The 21,739-nt window shown below is 42.9% G+C and overlaps 1 protein-coding gene across 3 annotated transcripts; it reads right to left on the reverse strand.

Annotated features, from left to right (window-relative positions):
* Positions 1–15,852: 15,852 nt before the first annotated feature.
* On the reverse strand, positions 15,853–20,857 carry LOC309449413 (protein S100-A16-like). Of its 3 annotated transcripts, XM_082071526.1 has the most exons (4): positions 20,823–20,857; positions 19,529–19,563; positions 16,825–16,997; positions 15,853–16,311 (listed from the first exon to the last, which is right to left on the reverse strand). In XM_082071526.1, exons 1-4 carry the CDS (start codon positions 20,840–20,842, stop codon positions 16,084–16,086), a joined length of 456 nt encoding a protein of 151 aa, XP_081927652.1. In that variant the 5' UTR covers positions 20,843–20,857; the 3' UTR covers positions 15,853–16,083. The 3 variants fall into 3 exon arrangements, with proteins under 3 accessions (XP_081927652.1, XP_081927654.1, XP_081927653.1); XM_082071528.1 differs by lacking the exons at positions 19,529–19,563; positions 20,823–20,857 and adding an exon at positions 17,613–17,764 and having other exon boundaries at positions 16,825–16,973; XM_082071527.1 differs by lacking the exons at positions 19,529–19,563; positions 20,823–20,857 and adding an exon at positions 17,613–17,743.
* Between the last annotated feature and the right edge of the window lie 882 nt (positions 20,858–21,739).

A 21,739-nucleotide genomic window follows, 5' to 3' on the forward strand; every position in this document is an offset into this window, starting at 1 on the left:
TACTGGGAATACCAGAGCTGTAGGAAGTACTCCAGGTTGGGAGGAGTACTCCAGGTGGAGAGGAGTACTCCAGGTGAGAGGAGAGGGGCAGAATCACCTCGCTTGACCTGCTGCTGGCCACACTTTTTTTTATGCAGCCCAGGATACAACTGCCTTTCTGTGCTGAAAGATCATTTGCCAGCTCATATCCGGGACCTTCCACTTGTCCTTGTTGTAGTTCATATGGTTCATAAATATGGTTCATGTCCTAACAACTGTCAAGAATCACTGTTGAACACCATTCTTTGGTCTATATATAAGAAAAAACACATGTGAAATATACATCACTCTACTTGAAGAACACAGGTTCCCAGGATCTTAAAGCCTCACACGGAATGACTCATTAAATCTCATGTGGGGTAGTAAGTAAGCATGATGATTCTTGCAGAAGTTGCTGAGTGTCTCCTTTGTCTTATATGTGCAAACAATATTCTCACTCCAATAGATTAAATGTGCTAATGAATGATTGGTCTGAACAGAGCGAACATCCTTCATCCTCATGATGACAACATTTTTCAGCGATAAAGTTATTTCTCTGGTAAAATGAAGGAGAGAACTGTGAATACTGAGCCCAGAAAACAAAGAAGAATGAGGAACATTATCTTACCAGACAAGTAAACAGACAAATGCCTATCAAATAACAAATCAAAGTAAGAGGTGACAAGAAAAACATCAAGAATACAAAAGAACATGTCTGTAAGGGAATGAGCATCAGATAGGTAAGTACAGCTTTAGAAAAATTGCAGAGGACTGAAAAGGTCAGTAAGGGCATATACAATAAGGGACTTATGAAATTGAAATCTAGAAAAAAAAAAAAGGTGGGCTGGAATAAATTTTGCCTTTAGCTTCAGAAGGTAAACTGTTGAGCAGTCGTAACAAAAGTTATGTTTGGTGTGAAGTTACTGAAAGTAAATTATGGACATCTCTTTATTGCACTGTTGGATGAAGTCCTCTACAAGTCTTGCCTTACGCTCCTGTTCCTCTTATTCAGACTGTCTGTGGCAGTTTCAACAATAATTTTTATCCCAAAATTGAACTTTGTAATTACTTTGCATTGTGTCCACTTTTATTGCACTTTTCAATGCTTGGCAGCTTTCCTGAGACTATATTTGTCCACCTGCTACCTGTTCAGCTGTTGAAATGTTTTAGCTGTGTATTTTTCTTGATCTCCTCAGTGTCGCCTCCCGATTTAGATTTGTTCTTTCATATTGAGTTATTTGATTTCTTCTCTGCTAAGATTTGTCTTATTCCAGTGGGGCTGTGATTGGTATAAGTGAATTTTTAACTTCCTCTAGAATGACTTGTCCTTTAATTCATAGATTATAGTTTTGAACTTCAAAATAAAAGGGAATATTTATAAAGCATCTGATACCTGCAAAGGGTAGCATTTGTGTTGAAAATGAAGACTCTTTTAACCTTCATGTGTGATCATATCCCATAAGTTTTCCCTTCAGCTGTCATTTGAGATCTTGTGCCTGTTTTCCAAGGCTGTATTATATAAAAGCTGAAAAGATGACCTGGTCTATATTTCTAATAGAAAATGAAAGTTCTGTGTTGTCACACATGGTTGCTGCAATCACATGTGCTCATAGGGGAGAAACATAATGAAAATAAATCAATAGAACTTCAAAACTCAGTAACTCATAAAATAAGTCACTAAATAAAAGGATTTATTGAAAAATATAAAGAAAAAAAAGCCAATTATTTTTCCTATGTCCCCTTTAACTTCAGTATAAAATGCGTAAATGAACCCATAAACCTTAGATCTGTGGAAGTTGTACTCTGTATTGTGTTTGTAGGATCAGTTCAATTTCAAACAGGCAAGTATTTCTCAAAGATATTTCCAAGTCAGTAAAAGAATAAAAATTGCTCACCAGAATAGATTGCTGGCTGGACTAAGCCTTTTTAAGAAGCCATTTGGATTATGCTTTGTTTGTGTGTTTGTTTACTTGCTTTTAAGGAGGAAAAGAAGGCCAATTATTTCAAGGTATTTCAGTGGCCTCAGTGCTTAGCTATTAATAATACTTTTATTAGATATTAATATGTACTGTTATTAGATATCAATACTTACTGCTATTAGATATTAATAATATGTTCTAAGTGACATACATCTGTATGATCAAGTGAAGATAGTGCTCTGGGTTTCCTCTTGCACTGTGAGCCAACTCTGCTGTGCAAAGGCAGTTGCCCGACTTCCATGCAACAATACACCAAATGTTGTGTAACTTAGTGTGTAGGAGAATGGGTGTAGTGAGTGGTGACTGTGGATACTGAGCTGTGTAGATGTTCTCCAAAAAGACCAGGAGCTAAGTGGCGTTTTTCTTTCCCACTTATTTCTTATTGTATACAATGGCTGTGGTTTCATTCTGTTTATGCAGGCAGCTGTTACTTTCTAGGAACAAGAAGTATAAAAGCAAGAAGGAAAGGAGACCTCAGTATCTTGCCAATAAGGATGCTACAGGACCTGGATGAGAAAGCAAGGGTTCAAGTGCAAACAAAGGGACTTCCAAGTATCCGGACTGAATGGCTGGAAAGGCTCGGGAGTTCAGGAAGCGCAATGAGATCTGCCAGGAAAAGAGTTCCAGTGGTGCTTCTGCCCAACTCATCTTCTTTTATTGAGAACCTAAGACTATCCAGAGAATCAGGCTACTAAAAGGGTTTTCACTATCACTGTTGTGATTTTTAATTGCAAGGTGTCACTCAGCATGTATTGTCTTGAGCATAATTAAAGCTGTCTTCTCAAAAGTCTGAGTGGCCCTAGCCACAAGGAAGGGACTTCTGCATAAAAAGCATAAGAGTATTGATTTCTGAAGATTACTTAAATTTCGTATGGGTATAAATATAGTCCCCTGCTTGAAATTGTATACAACTAATAAGGTTATGTCAGTCTCAGTGAGCTGATGAGTGTGGAAATTTAATACATAGTTCAGGTGTAAAAAAATATCTCAGAAATCCTTGTGCACACCTTGGCCAATGATTTATATTAACACATTCAAATTTGCCCAGGGCTTACTCAAATATTTCTTCCAATTGGAAAAAAAAAAAAAAAAAAAAAAAAGCTTAGAATTGAAAAGTCACCATGTTATTAAAAAAAAAGTAGTTTAAATCCATTCTTGACTGCTCACTTAGGGACAGGATTATGAAAACAGCAGATTTTCTATTAAAATATTTATAGAATGGACTAGTAGCTTTCTTAGAGGAAGTTCCCTGTTTATTCTGTTTGGGAATCGTAACAAGTGGGCTTGAAGGAACACTTAACCTTTAAAATAAGGAAATTAAAATTCTTTACCACATGCTGCTAAATGCTAAAGCTGAAGTTTCCTGTCTTAATTCACATAATGATAATGCTATGCAGAATATTTCTCATAAACTCCAAAGTTATTTTTCTACAATACACATTCACCCATATTGAAAAGACACCTGAAATGATGTCTGCTCACTATACTAATGAAAAAGAAACAAACATTCTAGCACAAAATATTCATAAAAGATGAACCGTGTTTCAAACACAATTGCCTTTGTGAAAGGAGAAACATTTAGGTAATTTGTCATGCATTTTTTGTGTGCTTGTTTGTCTCATCAGAATACACATGAACAGATTCCTTAATGAGCCACATTTTTTTATTTATATAATGTTTGTGCAGAGTTTTGAACATGTGAAGTGCTACATAAGTGCTCAGTATTATTCAGTTCAATCCTCAGCCATTAATCATATAGAACTCCCAATAGACTGCTATTTGATTCCTGATGTAGCCTATTCTTCTACAAGATAAGAAGATATAATTTCAAAATAATTTCTCATGCAATACTGTGACTTAAGTCTGTTAAATTGTAACCACAGTAGAAGGAAACAGAATATCAGACTGAACTCCCCATCGTCCAAAAAAAAAAAAAATAAAAAAAGGGGACAAGGATATTTTCTGAGGAGCTTTACAGTTATGATTAAGAATCCAGAGTACACATATAGGTCACAAGTTCAAATTCAGTCCAGGTCACTAATGGCTGAAAATCATTACCAGCTGAAAGTTATTTACTTCACCATATGAAAATACATTAGTGTTCGGAGTTTATAGAGAATAGGCAACTGTGTACATAACACCACCATTGTATTAGGTACTACTTTTCTTTTGGAAAGCAAAGCACTCCTGTTCCAAACTGACATAAATTAAGTTCTGAATTACAGCCTCCTAGCTAAAGTTAGTGCGGAGTCTTGGAGGTGAAACACCAAACAGACAATGAGAAATGAATTGTTAAATGTCAAGGGAAAATTTATCACAGAATCACGGAATCACAGAATGTTAGGGATTGGAAGGGACCTCAAAATAAAATATACTACATATTTGTTTCTAAAAATAACAGAATTTACTCCTACAGGCAAGGGAAGTAGCTACAGTACCATTTCTGACCTCCATATTGCCCTTATTTAAACCAGTGGCAAACCTGCTACAATCAGAAAAGGAGGAATGTTAAAGAAAAGAAAAAAAAAAAAATAAAAAAAGACTGCTCATGAAGAAATATTAAAATAGCAGTAGATAAGGGTTTTTTCAGTATCTAGCAAAATGTACAGTGCCTCCTGTTCTGAAATCTCACAAAATGTGTCTTCTGCTAATCAGTCATCCTGTTTTTTCAGCATCGGTTCATTATGATGAACATTTTTGTATTTGTTATAGAAAGAGACTTAAGAAGTTCTTATGATGGATATTTGTGAAGAAACAAGTTTGAGAAATGGTTTCTGAGCATAAAACAAGGATTAAAACAAACTGAAAGAATAAGTAGCAATAAATCAGCAATACTATGTGCTAGTCAAGATTTTTAAATGAGCTTTATAAAATCATGGAAGTTTCAATTATGTGTGGAATTTACTACTTAAGTTCTATGCAATTAACTACTCGAGTACTACTTACCTGCTATTAAAGTCAGTTAAGGTCAGAGGAAGGAGATGTTGTTCAGAGTACTGTGTGAGGATTTGCGCTCCTCAATTTATTTACATCTGATGCAGTGAACAGAGAGCAATGAAATAACAACATTTGCTGACATTACAGAGTTACATAAAAAAAATAATTTTTTTGTCAAAAGAGCTGCATGATAATTTCACAAAACTCAGAGACCAGGTGACTGAATGAAATTCAATGTGAAATAATACACGGAGTAAAACAAATAGAACTGTTCAGCACTGATAGAAAAAACATTCAGAATTATTAGGAGAGGAGGTGAAAAAAAAAAAAGAGAAAACATCATTTGGCTACTGTGTAAATATTTTGAACCTGAGCATTTTCGATCTTCTGATTATGATAATTAGCACAGTATAAAGGAAAAGATATAATGAAAAATAACAAAGGTAAGCAAAGGGTTTAGTCTTCTATAGAAGGACAAATTCAATCAACTAGGAACTTGAAAATGTGAAAACTATGTGGAAGATACAATATAGCTTTATATCATAATTAATGAGTCACAGAAAAAAATAAAAACACTTCATTGTCTTCCACAATATATGAATTAAGTGTCATCAAATGAAATAATCAGATACTAGTTTAAAGCGAACAGAAGAAAACATATTTTCATACAACATATAATCAAATGTAGCACTTACTGCTCAGAATGTCATGCATGTTAACAGTCGTGATGGGTCAAATAAGCAATTAGACAACTTCATTAGCAAAAAGTATATCAAAAGTTATTAAACACAGAGATACTAGTTCTATTCAGGAATTCTGTACTGCAGACTGATGGAAGCTAGAACTTACCCAAGAAATTGTCTTAATATAGAAAGTTATCCTCCTATAAGGAATTCATAGGTTTGATTCCAGGTGAAAAAGAAGCTCAGGTAAGAATATGTTTTATAATATTTCTGTAAAAATTTTATAGTTTAAAATGGAACAGAATGGAACAGAAAGGAGCTTGCTTTACTCTAGAGTAAGGAATAAGCTTTTGGGGTTTAGGTGGGCTGTTTTTGTTTTTGTTTTTGTTTTTTCAGATGTGTTTTTGTTTTGTTTTATTTTCATTTAGTTTGGTTTGATTTGGTTTTTTTAGCTTACCTGGAATAAGCATCGTTTTCACAGTAATATACATAGAGACCTCACAGCTTTACTTTAAAATAAATTTTATATTAGTCTTGGGACTACTTGGTGAAATATAAGCTTAAGAGAGTTGATACTTTCCTATAAGGTGCCAAAATCAAAATGCTGGAGTGAGATCAAGGCGCAGGTAGGAATCTTAGCACAGTGATTCCACAGCACATGGGAAAGAAAATAAGACCCCATTTCCAGAAGTGCACACTAACAATGACCAGTTGACTTCTCTTGAAATCTGTATTTACTCCATGACTCAAGCATATCATCAGATATCACAGCGGGGAAAATAATAAATTTAAAATATTCTCATTTTTATTCTGGAAAGCTGATGCTCAAGCTCCCTTCTTCCCATTTTACATCACACAATAGTCTAAACTTGCTTCTCTTTTTCCCTAGGCAATTTGTAAATGCCAGTCCTCAAATTGCACTTGTGGTTGTGCTTCAGTGGTTTTAAAAACTCTTACTTTCATCTGTTGCCATTTCACATGGTCAGTTCTCAATGGGAGATTATTTTATACTCCATTACCTTCAAGTTGAACTTTGACTGAAATACAGCTATTATGAAAACCTACTCAAAGTCACAAATTTTCCTATCGTTTAAAAGAAGTGAATGCATTTTTACATCCTTGGTTCTTTCTCTGGCCCTGTTGGTTTATATGACCTTAGACTCTCACAATCCATAATGACATCGCAGGTAAAATGAAAAAGTATTTTATTTTAAATTGGATTCAATTGAACTACGTGTGCAGCTACTTCAGATAACAGTATGACCTAATGATTTCAGCTTGATTTTAAGAGTTATTTTAAAGTAAGTTTTTCTGATTAAATTGTTTAAAGCCACCAGGATTTGAGCTCCTAGCCTGGCAATCTAACAAGCCATAAAATGTCCTGTTCTTTGGTGACATTCTGCAGAACGATGCCACCTTTTTCACAGAGATGCTCAATTGAATTTGAACTAAAAGCCATAGGCAGTAGGGAGAAAATGGTGTGTTTGAAAAGGTTCACTTACTGATAGTCTTTTTAAAAGTTATTTATACTTTGAAGCCTGAAAAGGCTTCTTAGTAAATTAGAATCCAAATAGTCTTGAAAATCAGAGCTAGGATATTTAAATGCTATTTCACCATAACACTAGGTCTTTGGGCTAACTTATGTTAAAATAGACAGAAAAACAGTCAGAGAAGATCTGTATTTCTTTTCATTTCCAGATTGGACTTTTGCACTGGGATCACACATCTCTTGTCCTTTCTGAAATACCAAAAAGATAGAAGTCTCAGCTTATTTTAGCTAAAAGGGAAGATACATTGGAGACATCCTCAGTGTAAAAAGAAGGAAAGTGCTCACGCAAACCAATTTTTGATATGACCACCAATCGGTTTTTGAGTGTGTTTTTCTCAGTCACACTCTCTGAACTGGGGTGGAAATCTTCAGGTGAAGAGCAACTTTACCAAACATACCCTTTCAGTCATCATTAAAACTGGAAGGCAGATTCAACAGGTGGATCTTCCTGGGGAGGTGGAGGTAAGGGAAGTCATAAAATTGCCTAATTTAGGGCATGTGTTTGCACCCATGTTAAGAATGACTGATTAATTTAAAAGAAATGTTAATGAAGATTTAGGATACCTGGATTTCACTTATTTCTTTATAAAATCAAAGAATTAAACATCAACAAATGGAAAATATTTCTAAGTCCAGTTCCAGAAGAGCCTGTCCAGGTGATTTTGTATTATCACTTTATTCTGTAACATAAAAGAAAAGGAAGAAAGCCTTGAATCTAGATCACTCACATTGTGGAATGATAATCTAAACTATCTAGTGAAGTGCTAACTATCAGTGCTAATTTTCTGAATATAGCCCTTCTAGCTTATGAAACAAATGCTGAAATACATCTATATATTTTTCTACAAAAACAGAATACTTTATACTATTGAGAAAAAATGTAGAGATGACAGAACTTCTGATCTAAAACCAATATTTTTGTGTGATTTTCTTATGATGGCTGCAGAGCTAGAACCAAAATTAGATTAAAACAAATCATTCAGGCTTACTTATCACCCACTATTCCCTGTAGCTGCATGAATGACTGGCACCGTGCTTTCATTCCCAGGACCACCACATCAATCATGTAAGAAAACACTCTGGTCAGCAGTGCATATGGTCATCATATGTTCAATGCTGTTTTCTTTTTTCACTTTAAAATACCTCTAAATAAAAAATAATCACATTCTTTTCCATTAATCCTCACCATGTTTTCCTATCATATTAAGAGAACACATTTCACAGTTTTTGTTAAATAGATGCAGTTCAATCTGAATCAAACTATGTCAGCATTTTATGATACACTGCATAAATCAAGTGTCAAGAATAAGACTGGTCGTGTTTAGTCTGTGCTTAGGTAGGACGTTGTGACCCCAGCTTTGCTTGCATGCCATCCAAGCAGCACCTCCAGTGGAGCTGACAGTCTTTCTATATGTGTCTGCAGGTATCCAAACCTGGTGGTTCTGTACTAATGGCATACTATGCCTCTGGGTAGGCTTGGGGGTTCTGCATGCTCCAGAAATTTCATATTCATTCCCTCGGATCATAGGAAAGATAACTGATGATAACCAAAAATTACAGCACAGCAATTTCTTTTCTTCTACTAACATAAAATAATATCTCAGTTAACAATGATAAATTCATATTGCTGTGTATTTTATGAAAACAAAAGAACCCCCTCCAAATCTTGTACAGTAAAACTGTGAAAATTTGATATTCCAGAAACAACTGGAGAGACTCAAACAGTGGTGAAAGGTTAATACAACTAATGCAGCATTTCCAGAGAAGATGAATGTGAGGCTTATTGAAATGGAAGATTAAGTTGCTTTTCCTTTTGATATTATTGTTTCACAAAAAGCATGTTTTGTTACCTGCTGCATTAAAGCTTTTAGACATCTAACACTGAAACACTTAGGAGCTCATACACTAACAGCATTCTACTTGCAAATCAGAGCACACACAAGAGGACTTGACTTACATATTAAACTGGCAGCTCTTTCCATTCTCTATTTAATGAACGCAGCCACTTCATTTATAATTTTTCATCCTAATTTTATTATGTGAGCTTGCACAGGCCACACAGAACACTGCCTGCAAGAAGACGTGGATGAGTCACACACAATTATTTTCGAAAGATCAACACTTAGACACTATTCGATTTTTGGTGTATTTGAATCAAATCATTTCAGAGGAGCTTGAGAAAGAAAAAAAAGTAATATTATTCTAAGAAAGATTTAATTCAACACTATTTGCTGTCCTTGTTAATCAGGAAAGCTTACCACACCAAACTATTTTGTTATCTGTTAGGAAGAAGTTTTTAAATACTCCATTAAAATTTTATATTACTCTTTTTTTCTGTATTTCCTTCATAAATTTTTGTGCAACTTTGGATACGGTCATAACCACCATTTATTTGCTCAGGACTCAGTGTAGAACTGATTTTACTTTAAACATATTAGCGTGTACAAATGAAATAGCTTCATACAAATGAAATGACGACCACCACCACAGATCTTGGTGGTATGAGGAGTCACAAAAAGAGAAGCTGAATCTAGTCTGCAGCTTGGAGTCATGCACTTTTTCAAAAAAAGAAATGCTCAATATTCTACTTTTGTAATACTAACAGTAGTAGCTACTTAATGTAAAGATTCGTGACTGTAAAAGCAGACTCATCACCAGTATGTCTTCATTTTTGCCACGATAAATGTTTTAAATACAGAATCTTTTCCCTGCCAAATCCCAAAGAATAATTTAAGTAGGTTCTCATTCAGCCTAGGTCTTTCCAGTTCCCTTCGTACGTGCCTTTCCACTGTCTCTAACACTGATATGAACTAAACAGCCACAGCTTGGGGAATTTTACTTAATTTAATTTCTTGTCAATTAAAACCAACTTCTAATCATTGATCTGGGTATTGGGGAGAAAGGACACCAAACAAAAAATATTATGGACTTTTTTTCCCTTTCTAGTCTCAATTTCTATCATGTTTGAGATGGGCTACACACAATATATCCTAATTCATTTGGTAAAGCAAGAGGCAGCACAGGAGGTCGGGTATGCATTGCTTATTATCTGCTCCTCCATGCTTCTCACTGGTTCTGTTCCACTGCTTTGGGCTTCTTCATTTTCCATTGCTCTGGCATGTGTTACCCACAGGCCACAGTGCCTCAGGGTGTCCTGCTCTGACACCAGTCGCACAGAGCCAGAGTCTCTCAGAAGTGTCCCTACCCTGACATGGGTCAAGTCTGTCCAAGATAGTATCTCCAGCCATGCCCCTAGTTGTCTCCTCATCAGCATATTTTCTGCCATGTCTCTCCAAGAGGTGTGTCTTTCCCTCTGTGTGTCCCCAACAGCATCCAAAGCATTGTCAGCCCCTTGGGTCTGCTGCTCTGCCTTAAAAATCTGTGAGCTGAGGTGTCACAGGGTCCTCTGTCAGAGTGCAGTTTTGACAGGTGATGAGCTGCTCACACGAGTGTCAGACTGGGCTAGGACCAGCAGAAGGCATTTCATGGCCTCCACACAGATCACCTCTGCAGCCCCGTGCTTCCAACACCCTGCAGTTCATGCTCAGTAAGGTCATATATGACTCTGAATGCTAGTCACATTAAAGTTACATGCCATAGCACACATCAAGACAGTACAAAAGTCCATTCATCTCTCTAAAACTTCTGCCTTATTTACCATCTTATAAAATGAAGATACTGGTGGTTTTGAATCTTCCAGATGTTTTTTTGAATTCACTATTCAACTAGCTGTCATCTACTCAGATGGCAGTCATATATGAAAGTAGGACAGAGACATTTCTTTCTGCAGGTAGCTTTAACTGTCAATCAATCAAAGCTAATCACATTAATGAAATTCATAAATGAAGCTAAAGCAGAATGAAGAACAAACACCCTCTAGCAAAACCAATAAACAATATTTTTAAAGGTACCATAAAAACACAAGCTGAGAAAAACAAAGGCAAAATTCAGCTTGGAAAAGTCATCTGAGAAAAACAAATCTGAAATACTGGCATTTAACATGACATACCTTTGAGAAGCTGTAATGATTGCAAGAGGCCATGGATTGATGATGGAACTGAATATAGGGGTAGAACATCCTGAACCAGAAACATAACAGTCACTTTTAGACACTCTTATGCAAGGTGGGCACTGTGCTGCAAAAAGATACAGCAGAATTTGAAGCCATTCTGAATGCTGCTGGATAGAGGAGATTGTCAGAGTGCTACAAGGGCTGATGTAGAAAGACAGCAAGATAAAATTCGAAGATCATCTCTGAAGAGGGACTAGGGTAAGAAGGGATATATGTGCTTGTTTATTTTTTTATTTTAAAGAGAAGTAAGCCTGTAGTAAAAGTTCTGCAAGAAAAATAATGGAAACCTTTTACCTGGATGTTGGCTTAAAAAATAGTGTTGAGAAACATTAGATTTACCATACAAACCCTTCCTCACTGATTACTGACAGATTACCAGTTGGTTGCTCAAGTTCCAAGATAAGCACTTGTATCTAAATTTCTTTGCCTTTATTTTTATATTTCTCTTCTCTGCTAACATCTGAGCTTCAAAGAAAGACATTTTAAGAACAAGAATGTATAGATCTCTTCATATGTGTTCATTACCTTATATAGTGGAAAACAATCAATACTAACAAGCGTTCAGGTGCAAGGATTTGTTTAGTAAAAAAAATCCAAGTTAAATTTTAGGCAGGTACAGAAGTTATTATACTCTGTGGACCAAATCCCAAGAACTCTGTGGCACTATTTTGACTGATCATTGTGTGGCTGGCCTCAGCCTCCCTGATGTGGAATTGTATTAGAACAGCACAAAGGCAAGTGCTGACAGCACAGGAACGTTGAAAGAGAAACAGCATAAAAAATATCAGCCCTTCCTAGTTTAGCAAACATTAGCAGTAAATCTTTAACTGAAATGGACTTCTGCCAAGACGTCTCAGCTGAAACCAGTCCTTGAAGATGTAATTTTAATAGTGCATTAAACTCAGGAATCTGAAACTGTTTAGTGCAGGTGTACTGGTTGCTCCTGTTAGTGCTAACATTTCTCAATACCTGCCATACCACGGCATCTGCAATGGTACAGTTCTTTCCTGTTCCAGAGAGGAAACTTTTCCAGTGTCTTCAGTATCAGTGTTGTAACTGTACCCTTTCATTAAGCACAATTTACTGCACATCATCTACAAGGTGAAAATGGTCATCAGATCAAATCTAACCTGACAATGGAGTATTTTACAAAACCATTTCATGACTGCAGTCAAATAATATCTAATAAAAAGGGAGGTGGATGATGCCTGAATATTGCTATATTTCTTGCCTTCTCTGTGTGAGGATGTCACTACCCTTTGGAAGCTCGAACAGATTGCAGCACTTACTGCTATTAAAAATCCACTCACAAAAAAATTTAATAGATCTGTTTTCACTTGGTCAGTGCTCGCTAATTTACAAGTGATGTTACAAAGTTCTGAACTCCAGCGAAAATGCAAGTCTTGACACTCCCTGAATCTCTGAGAAAGTCAGAGATTATAGTCTCTGCTTTCACCTTTTTTGGCCAAGCACAATTTTTATAAAAGCTAGTCACTACTTCTTACTTGTTTCTTTGATGCTATGATAAACACATAAAAGGTGTTTGGAACCAGCTGTTTTGCTAAGAAGTAGAAGGCTGCAGCATCAAGCATTAGTATTTATCTGATAACAATTCACAGTTGAAACCTTCTGTGTGTTCTTTAAAACAGTGCATAAAAGTCTCTTCTCTTCAGTGACCAATGACAGAACCTGAGGGAATGGCAGGAAGATGTGCCAGGGGGTGTTTAGATTGAACATTAGGAAAAGGTTCTTCCCCCAGAGGGTGGTGCAGCACTGGAACAGGCTCCCCAGGGAGGTGTCACGGCCCCAAGCCTGACAGTGTTCAAGAAGAGACTGGACAAGCCCTCAGACACATGGTGTGAACTGTGGGGTTGTCCTGTGCAGGGACAGGAGTTGGACTCAATGATCCTTGTGGGTCCCTTCCAACTCAGGACATTCTGTGATTTTATGATTCTATGATATTTTGTGAAAAAAAGCATGGAAGAGAATAAAGTGCAAAAAAGTGGATGCATTTTGAAATGTAAGATTCTCTATTCTCTGAATGCAACCAGAGTAGTACTTATTCCAGTATAAAAGGGACTGATTAATCTTTAGCCCACAGAGATCTGAAAGACAGGATAAAAAATGGAAAAGGGAGAAAATAAGGAAAAGGAAATTTAAAAATATGTTGTTTCCACCCTGCCTGATAGGAAGAGTGAAGAAATGAAATTTAATTGGAATCTTTGTATCAATTGTGATGCACAAAGCAGAAGTCTATGCATCACCACCTAAAGTTCCTACTTTCTCATCTGCTTCAGACTCAAGTCCAAAGGATAAATTGCTCTTCACAGACAATTCGTGACAGTTACCTGAACTTTAGTAATTTGTTGTCTTGTACCACATATGCAGCTTCTATAAGGGTTTCTACACGGAGAAAATTGAGATTACTACTGCTACTGCTGACCTAGCTGGCACAGGCCATCCAGACCACGCAGGACCACTCTTCAGGCCCAAAGGGTGTGGGAGTCAGTGAGGCAGGTGTGAAGTTGCTGAAGTGAATGAAAGGAGAGGACTAGAGTCCTGGTTTTGGGAAATGGTCACTGGTAGGAGACTAGGAGATACTAATGAAAAAAAAACAAAATGGTTGGGGATCCAGCTTTGTACAGATGAGAGTATGTGAAGTAAAGTAAAGAGGAAGTAAAGGGGTTTAGGATCAAGATTCAGTCTGGAGACATGGAATTTGGTAGGAAATACAAAAACTGGAAAGCTTGAATTTGGAGCATAGGGATGCATGATATCTGTAAATTATGCTAACCCTGAGCCACCTTATAGTAAACATGCAAATATCAACATTTATCATCTAAAATAGACAACTCAGTGATCAATCTTTAGAAAAGAGGGAATGAAAAAAATCTAAATCCATTCAAAGGATCCTAAACTTGCATCAGAAGGTCTGTCTTACTGTCATTCATCAGACTTGCTCTCTCTCAAGAAACTGTACAGGAATCAGACTGTATATTTTCTCTTTTTTAGTGGACTATGTTGGATTTAATAGTCAATATTTCCTTTGAAGTCTTTCAAAAGATCTGGACCAGTTTAACATTTCATCCTCAACATTTATTTTACTTTCTCCTTAAGTAGGAAGCAGTCTAGCCAGCCTCTTATTAGAATAGAAGGTTCTTTCCCTTTCAGAGATAAGTAAATCTCTCTTTGTTGTAGCAGTTGTTATCATTTAGAAGTTAATAGAGTAATAAACAACTCTTTGCTTCAATTAAGTGCTAAAACTGTGACCTCCATCCTCCTCTTTCAGTAATTACTTGGCATTCTGCAGCGGTGAAGCAACAGTTCATTGAACCTCACGTTCTACACATTTTTCGTTTACTTTAAATACATACATAATACAAACAGCTGAAGACTTACTGCATGCAGTTTATAATTGGATTTTCATTGAGACCAGACAAACAGAACTGAAATTACTTAGGAGTGATTGATCCCTAACATCTTCCTTTTAGGTATGTTGTAAAACTGGCTTATATCCCCACTATAAATGAAAGATTGAATAATCAGAGGCATGTTCTTACTGTTGATCAAAATGGGGATGACAGATTAGAAGAAACATATTACAGAGTCAGCTTGTAGACTGGCAAGGCTCTGTGGTGATACCGTGTGAAAACTTCAAAATATTATTTCTGAGTTTGAGTCAGACGTGGCTTTGTTTATGATTAGATCTACTATAGAAGATAGATGTTAGGTATAAAAAAAGTTACAATAAGTTTTTCACTGAAAGGACCCTCACCACAACCAGTCAATAATGCAGATAGAAATGGAAAATCAATATTTGTCCCTTTTTTAAATTCAGTGGGGAAAAGTGGGAAATAACAGACTCAGGACAAACGGTACAAGTAAAGGGCTCGGGGGAGGTGGGAGGGGTCTCCAGGGGGCGGAGCTTACGCGAGGCACCGCCTCCCGCCTTATATAGGGCGAAAGGGCACGCGCTCCAGTCAACAGCCACGCCCCACAGGCGGGTTTCAGTCAGGTATGCTCGTCCCGCCCCCGCTTGGCCCCGCGCCCTGGGTGGGGCCTGGAGGCCGCTGGGGGTCCCTGCGGGGCTGGGTGGGGAGTCACTGTGGGACAGGCCCCGCCCACTCCCTCAGGTCCCGCCCGGGCTGCAGACCGCCGCCCTACTTTTATTTTAAAATGATCGTTTTCCTCAAATACCTTGATTTATCCCTCAAACTGCTTCCCCCCTCAAGTCTCTGTGGTTCCTTCCTGCAGGAAGCGCCTTTTTTATTATTATTTGCTACATTTTCCACATTTTTATACATTTTCCGTGTCTGTGGAGCCACCGCCTCCCGCAGGCCCCGCCCGCACTCGCAGCCCCCACCCACTCCCACAGGCCCCACCGTTTCAATCCCCATGTCTCACTAGACCACACAAAACCTCTCAGTTTTTTCCTTCAAAACCAACACGCAATCCCACTTTTCTCCCCCAATCCCCCCCACACTGATGCCAACCAAAAATCCCCATTTACACACCTGCAATACCCAGTCCTGCTTTTACCTTGCCCTTAAAAATGATCATTTTCCTCAAATCCCTTTATTTATCCGCCCCAACCGTTCGCCACCCTCAAGTCTCTGCAGTTCCTTCCTGCAGGAATCGTATTTTTTATTCTTATTGGCTACATTTCACATATTTGAAGGGTTTTTAAGACATTCATCACCTCCAGCAAACCCCAGGGAGGGGAACAGTGACATACCCGTGGGTCCCCATCCCCACACCCCCCCCACAATTTGGGGTGGTAAATGCCACAATTGGGGCACTCGCCAGCGCTGCATCCCCTGGAGTGTCCCTGGGTGTCCTGTGGGCTCACAGCAACTCATGGTTTGCATCAGTGACATTGGGGACATTGATGTGGGGTGAGTCCCCGGTGAAAGCGGGGGGCGGGGGTGCAGGGGAGGCCCCGAAGTGGCGCTGGCGCAGGACGTGGCACAGCCAGGCCACCAGCTGCCAGTACTCGTCAAAGGAGATGCGCCGGTCCCCGTTGGCGTCCAGCTGCGCAAAGATGGCGGCCACAGCCTTGGGCTGCGCCGTGTCCTGGGGACATGGGGACATTGGGGACAGCACTGCCTGGGGCTGCACCATGTCACAGGGACATGGGGAAATTGGGGACAGTGTGGGGACAGCATGGGGACAGCACGGCCTAGGGCTGCACCGTGTCATAGGGACATGGGGACATTGGGGACAGCATGGGGACAGCACGGCCTGGGGCTGCACCATGTCACATGGACATGGGGACAGCATGGGGACAGCACGGCCTGGGGCTGCGCTGCATCCTGGGGACATTGGGGACAGTGTAGGGACAGCATGGGGACAGCACGACCTGTGGGAACACTGTGGGTCCATGGGAACATGGAGACAGATTGGAGGGACACCATGGAGACACATTGGGGACACCATAGGGACAACCCAGCTACATGAGAGGACATGGAGACAGTGCAGGGGGAGGTGGTGGTTCCACCTGTGGCTTTGTCCCCTAGCTGGGCAGGGGGACATGGGGCTGGGGCCATGGGGACACTGGGAACATGGAGACACCATGGTGCCACTCACTGTGAGCTGGTGGCCCAGCTCGACCCGCAGGAGGCGCTGGAAGGCTGAGGGGTCCAGGCTGGGCTCCCCTCCCCCCGGCGGGGGCCGCGCATACTGGTAGAAGGTCCCAACCAGTGCTGCCAACCCCTTCTCCAGAGGGGAGGGGCCCCCTGGGGACAGAGACAGGGGGGACACTAGGGATAGGGGACAGGGACACAGAGACACCAGGGACAGGGTATGCAGGACAGGGGGACATGGACAGGGGGGACACCAAGGATAGGGGATGGGGACAGGGGGGATGCCAGGTATAGGGGACAGGGGAGAGGGACAGGGGTGGCACGAGGGACGGGGGGGCACCAGGGACAAGGGTACAGCCCAGGGACACCAGTGACACATCCCAGTCTCTCCCAGTACCCCGTGCCCCATCCCAGTCAACCCCCAATGCCACATCCCTGTCACTCCCAGTTTCCCCAGTCCCCCCATAACCCCATCCCAGTCCCACCCAGTGCCCCCAGCCCCTCATTCCTGCTTCCCCTATTCCCTCCCACTCCCACATCCCAGTCCCTCCCAGTATCCCCAGTTCCACATCCCTAACCCCCCAGTACTCCCAGTCCCCCCACACTCCCATCCCAGTCCCTCCAGTTCCCCCAACCCAGTCCCTCCTAGTCCCGCCCAGTCCCCTACAACTCCACCCCAATCCTTCCCAGTCCCCTCAATCCCACATACCAGCCCCCCCCCTCCCAGCCCCCCCACATCTCCTCACGGTCCCTCACAGTTCCCCCTAACCTCCTCCCAGTCCCCCCAGTTACCGCTGGGCTCTGGGGCACTTTCAGCCCCCTGGCTCTGCCCCATTGTCCGACACTCCCAGTCACCCCAGTAACACCCACTCACTAGGGACCCTTCGGTCCCCAAGGGCGCCCCAGGGTCACTGGACTAGGTCACATGACCACAGCTATTTCTGTCACCTCCTGGATGCCTGAGTCCCATAACCTCCCCAGTGACACCAGCCTCCCGGACAGCTGGGTCCTCTCCCACCCCAACGCGCGCAAATCCCCTGGAAATCACCCCAAAAACTGCCCGACAAGTGCACCTGTTGTTAATTAGCGACGCTAATTTGTGGCTAACTACAGAGATTTCGGGTCATTTTGTCCCTCTAGCCAGCAGACGCTTTGAAAATCCACATTTTTGACCCAGAGATTGCCCGGTTTGGGGCTCTTCCCCCTCAAATCAGAACCAGCATCACTCAGGTTTGTTCTGTTTTTATTTTTTATTAATATTCCAATGTTTTGCCCCAAACCTCAAAATTTCACCTCAAAACGGATTGTTTTCTACGATGACCCAACTCAACCCCAACCCCAAACTGTGACATTTGGCCCCAAAACTCCTTATTTTGCCCCAAAACTCATAATTTCATCCCAAATTGCAACATTTCACTCCAAAACTCAGCATTTCGCCCCAAAGTGCATCAGCTCAGCCAATGACCCAGCTCAGAGGCCCCAAATTGAGACATTTTGCCTAAAAATTGGGGGATTTTGCTACAAAATTGGGACATTTTGCCCCCAAATTGAAACATTTTGCCTCAAAATCGTGACTTAACCCCAAAATTGTGATGTTTCACCCCAAAACTGGAACACTTTTGCCCTAAAATCGTAACATTTCACTCTAAAACTACTCACCTTGCCCAACGACCCAGCTCTGGGACCACCAAATTGCAACATTCTGCCCCAAATTTGTGACATTTTGCCCCAAAACTTCTCATCTTGCCCAATGACCCAGTTGAGAGACCCCAAATTGGGACATTTTGCTCCAAAAATGGGACATTTTTCCCCAAAATTGGGACATTTCACCAGTTGTCCCCTCAAGGTGTCCCTGTCCCCACAGTTGTCCCTCGTTGTCACCCCCTGCAGAGGGAGATGGGGCTGAGTGACACCCTGGGGACCCCAAAACCACCTATTTTCACCCGAAATGCTGCATGTGTCAGGACAGTGCCATCGGGGACAGCTGGGTGTCACTGTCCCCAGGGGGTGACACTGTCCCCAGGGGTCAGTGCCTCCTTGTCCTCTGCCTCCGGTTCTTACGTGGGTGGCCACAGGTGACAGCCCACGCCTTTGGGGGAGGGGGTGCCCCATGTCCCCAACCCCCATAGCCCCAACACCCCTGTCCCAACACCCCCCATGTCCTCCCCAGTGTCCCCAAATCCCCCATCCCTATATCACCAACATCCCTGTTCCAATGTCCCCAAACCCCATCCCAGTGTCCCCAACCTCCCAATGTCCCCCCAATCTCCCCAACCCATGTCCCTGTATCCCCAACCCCACATGCCCCCAACCCCCACAGTGTCCCATGTTCCCCCCCATGTCCCCAAACCCCCAACCCAAACTCCCGAGTCCCCACCCTTGTTCCCCCCACCACTGTCTGCAAACTCCACGTTCCCAAACCCTGTCCTAATGTCCCCAATCTCCCCGTGTCACCAACTCCCCCGTCACAATGTACCCAACCTCCCCCAGTGTCCCCAAACCCATGTTCCCAACCTGTCCCCATGTCCCCAGTGCAACCTGTGTCCCCAACCCCCCCCCGCCCTGTCTCCACAACATCCCCAACTACCCCTGTCCCCAAACCCCCAGTGTCCCTGTGTTCCCAACACCCAGCCATGTGTTCCCCCCTCCCCCATCCCCCTGTCCCCAGAGGGGACCCAGGCATTCGGCTGCCCCCATTCCCCCAGTACCTCCCAGTGTTGCTCTGGGCAGAGCCTCTGCTGGACCTGCAGGGGGAGCGGAGGCGGTTCCTATAGAGTGGGACCTATAGGGGCTGGATCCTATCCAGTGAGATCTATATGGGCTGGTTCTATAGGGGTAGGACTTAGAGGGGCTGGTTCCTATAGGGCAAAGTCTACAGGGGCTGGTTCTATAGGGTGGGATCTATAGGGGGCAAGGTCTATAGGGTGAGAACTGCTGGAAGCTGGTTCCTACAGGGTGAAATCTATAGGGAGCTGGTTCCTATGAGGTGGGATCTATAAGGGCCAAGGCTGTGGGTCCCTACAGGGCAGTTGGAGGCAGTCCCCTATAGGGGCTGTAGGGGTTGGTGTGTGCCGGGGTCACCTCCAAGGGGTGCCCCGGCCGTAGGTCACCCCAATGCTCTGCCCAGGCCCCTACAGGGCGGCACACACAGCAGTGCCGCCCACAGGGGGCACAGGGCCTATGGACACCTACAGACATCCTATAGATACCCCTATAGATGCCCAGATCCCTATGCTACCCTATCGCCACCCCCCCGCCAGAGCCCCATGTGCCCCTATAGCCCCCATATGTCCCAACCCCCCATATGCCTCTATAGGCCCCCACATACCCCCATAAACCTCCCATACCCTCATATGACCCATATAACCCCCCACAGCCCTCCAGACACCCCTTATACCACCCTGTATGTCCCATATACCCCCTCTACCCCCCATACATCCCATAAACCACTCCAGACGCACCCATATGTCACATTTACCCCACGTTTCTCTCCAGACACCCCCTATACCCCCTAGGCACCCCTATAACCCCCATACATCCCAGCCGCCCCCATACGCCTCTATAGGCCCCCCATACCTCCACAGACCCACCCATATGACCTATATAACCCCCACAGCCCTCCAGCCACCCCCTATACCACTCTGCATGTCCCATATACCACCTCTAGACACCCCTACAGCTCCCATATACCCCTCCAGACACCCCCTGTATGTCCCATTTACCCCCATGTTTCTCTCCAAACACCCCCTATACCCGCCTAGGCACCCCTCTAGCCCCCATATGTCCCATATACCCCTCCAGACACCCCCTATATGTCCCATATATCCCTCCAAACCCCCACATACCCCTCCAAACCCCCCTATAGCCCCCATAGCCCTCCAGACAGGCCCATACCCTCCCCACGCCGCTATATACGCCCCATATACCCCTCCAGGACCCTCTGTACCCCTCTATACGCCCCCTCCAGATCCCTGTACAACCCGCCCCACTCTCCCTCACCTCCCTCTGCGGCTGCCCATCATGGCGGCCGCCGCGTGGCCTCCTGGAAACGCCCCCTCGGCCCCCAGCTGCCGTCTCCCATTGGCTGCCGACCCGCCAGTGCCCGCGGCGATTGGCGGGAAGCGGCGCGGGGTGGGGAGAGGGTGGGGGTGCTGGCGGAAGGAGTCATCTAGCCCAACCTCCCTGGCGTAAGCAGACCGCTCTACAGCAGATCCGGGTGTGTCTTGTGTTGAGGGCTCCCGAGCTGCACGCAGCGCTGCAGGGGGGGGTGTCTCACCAGAGCGGAGCAGAGGGGCAGGGTCACCTCCCTCTAGCTGCTGGCCACGCTCCTTTTGGTGCAGCCCAGGTTACAGTTGGTCTTGGGGGCTGGCAGAGCACGTTGCCAGCTTATGGTCACTCTCTCAGCCACCAGTCCCTCTGCACAGAGTGCTTTCAATCACTTCATCCCCCAGCCTATATTGATACTGGGAGTTGCCCCAACCCAGGTGCAGGACCTTGCACTTGGCTTTGTTGAACCTCATGAAGTTCACATGGGCCCACTTCTCGAGCTTGCCCAGGTCCCTCTGGATGGCATCTTGTTCCTCAGGTGTGTCAACTGCACCACTCAGCTTGGTGTCATCTGCAAACATGCTGAGGGTGCACTTGATCCCAGTATCTATGTCATTGGTGAAGATATTAAACAGTACTGGTCCCAGTACAGACCCCTGAGGGGCACCACTTGTCATCCAGACATTGAGCCATTGACCTCTACCTAGTGGTTGTGACCATTCAGCCAGTTCCTCATCCACTGAGCAGGCCACCCACCAAATCCATCTCTCTCCAGTTTAGAGAGAAGGTGGTCTACTGACCTCCAATGGGATGCACCCCTCTCAGAAGGAGAAAAAGGGGTTTTGCTCAGGAGCCAGCAGGGCTGATTAGTA

Source organism: Streptopelia decaocto (assembly GCF_964273445.1).
Source record: "Streptopelia decaocto genome assembly, chromosome: 1".
Taxonomy (NCBI): Eukaryota; Metazoa; Chordata; class Aves; order Columbiformes; family Columbidae; genus Streptopelia; species Streptopelia decaocto.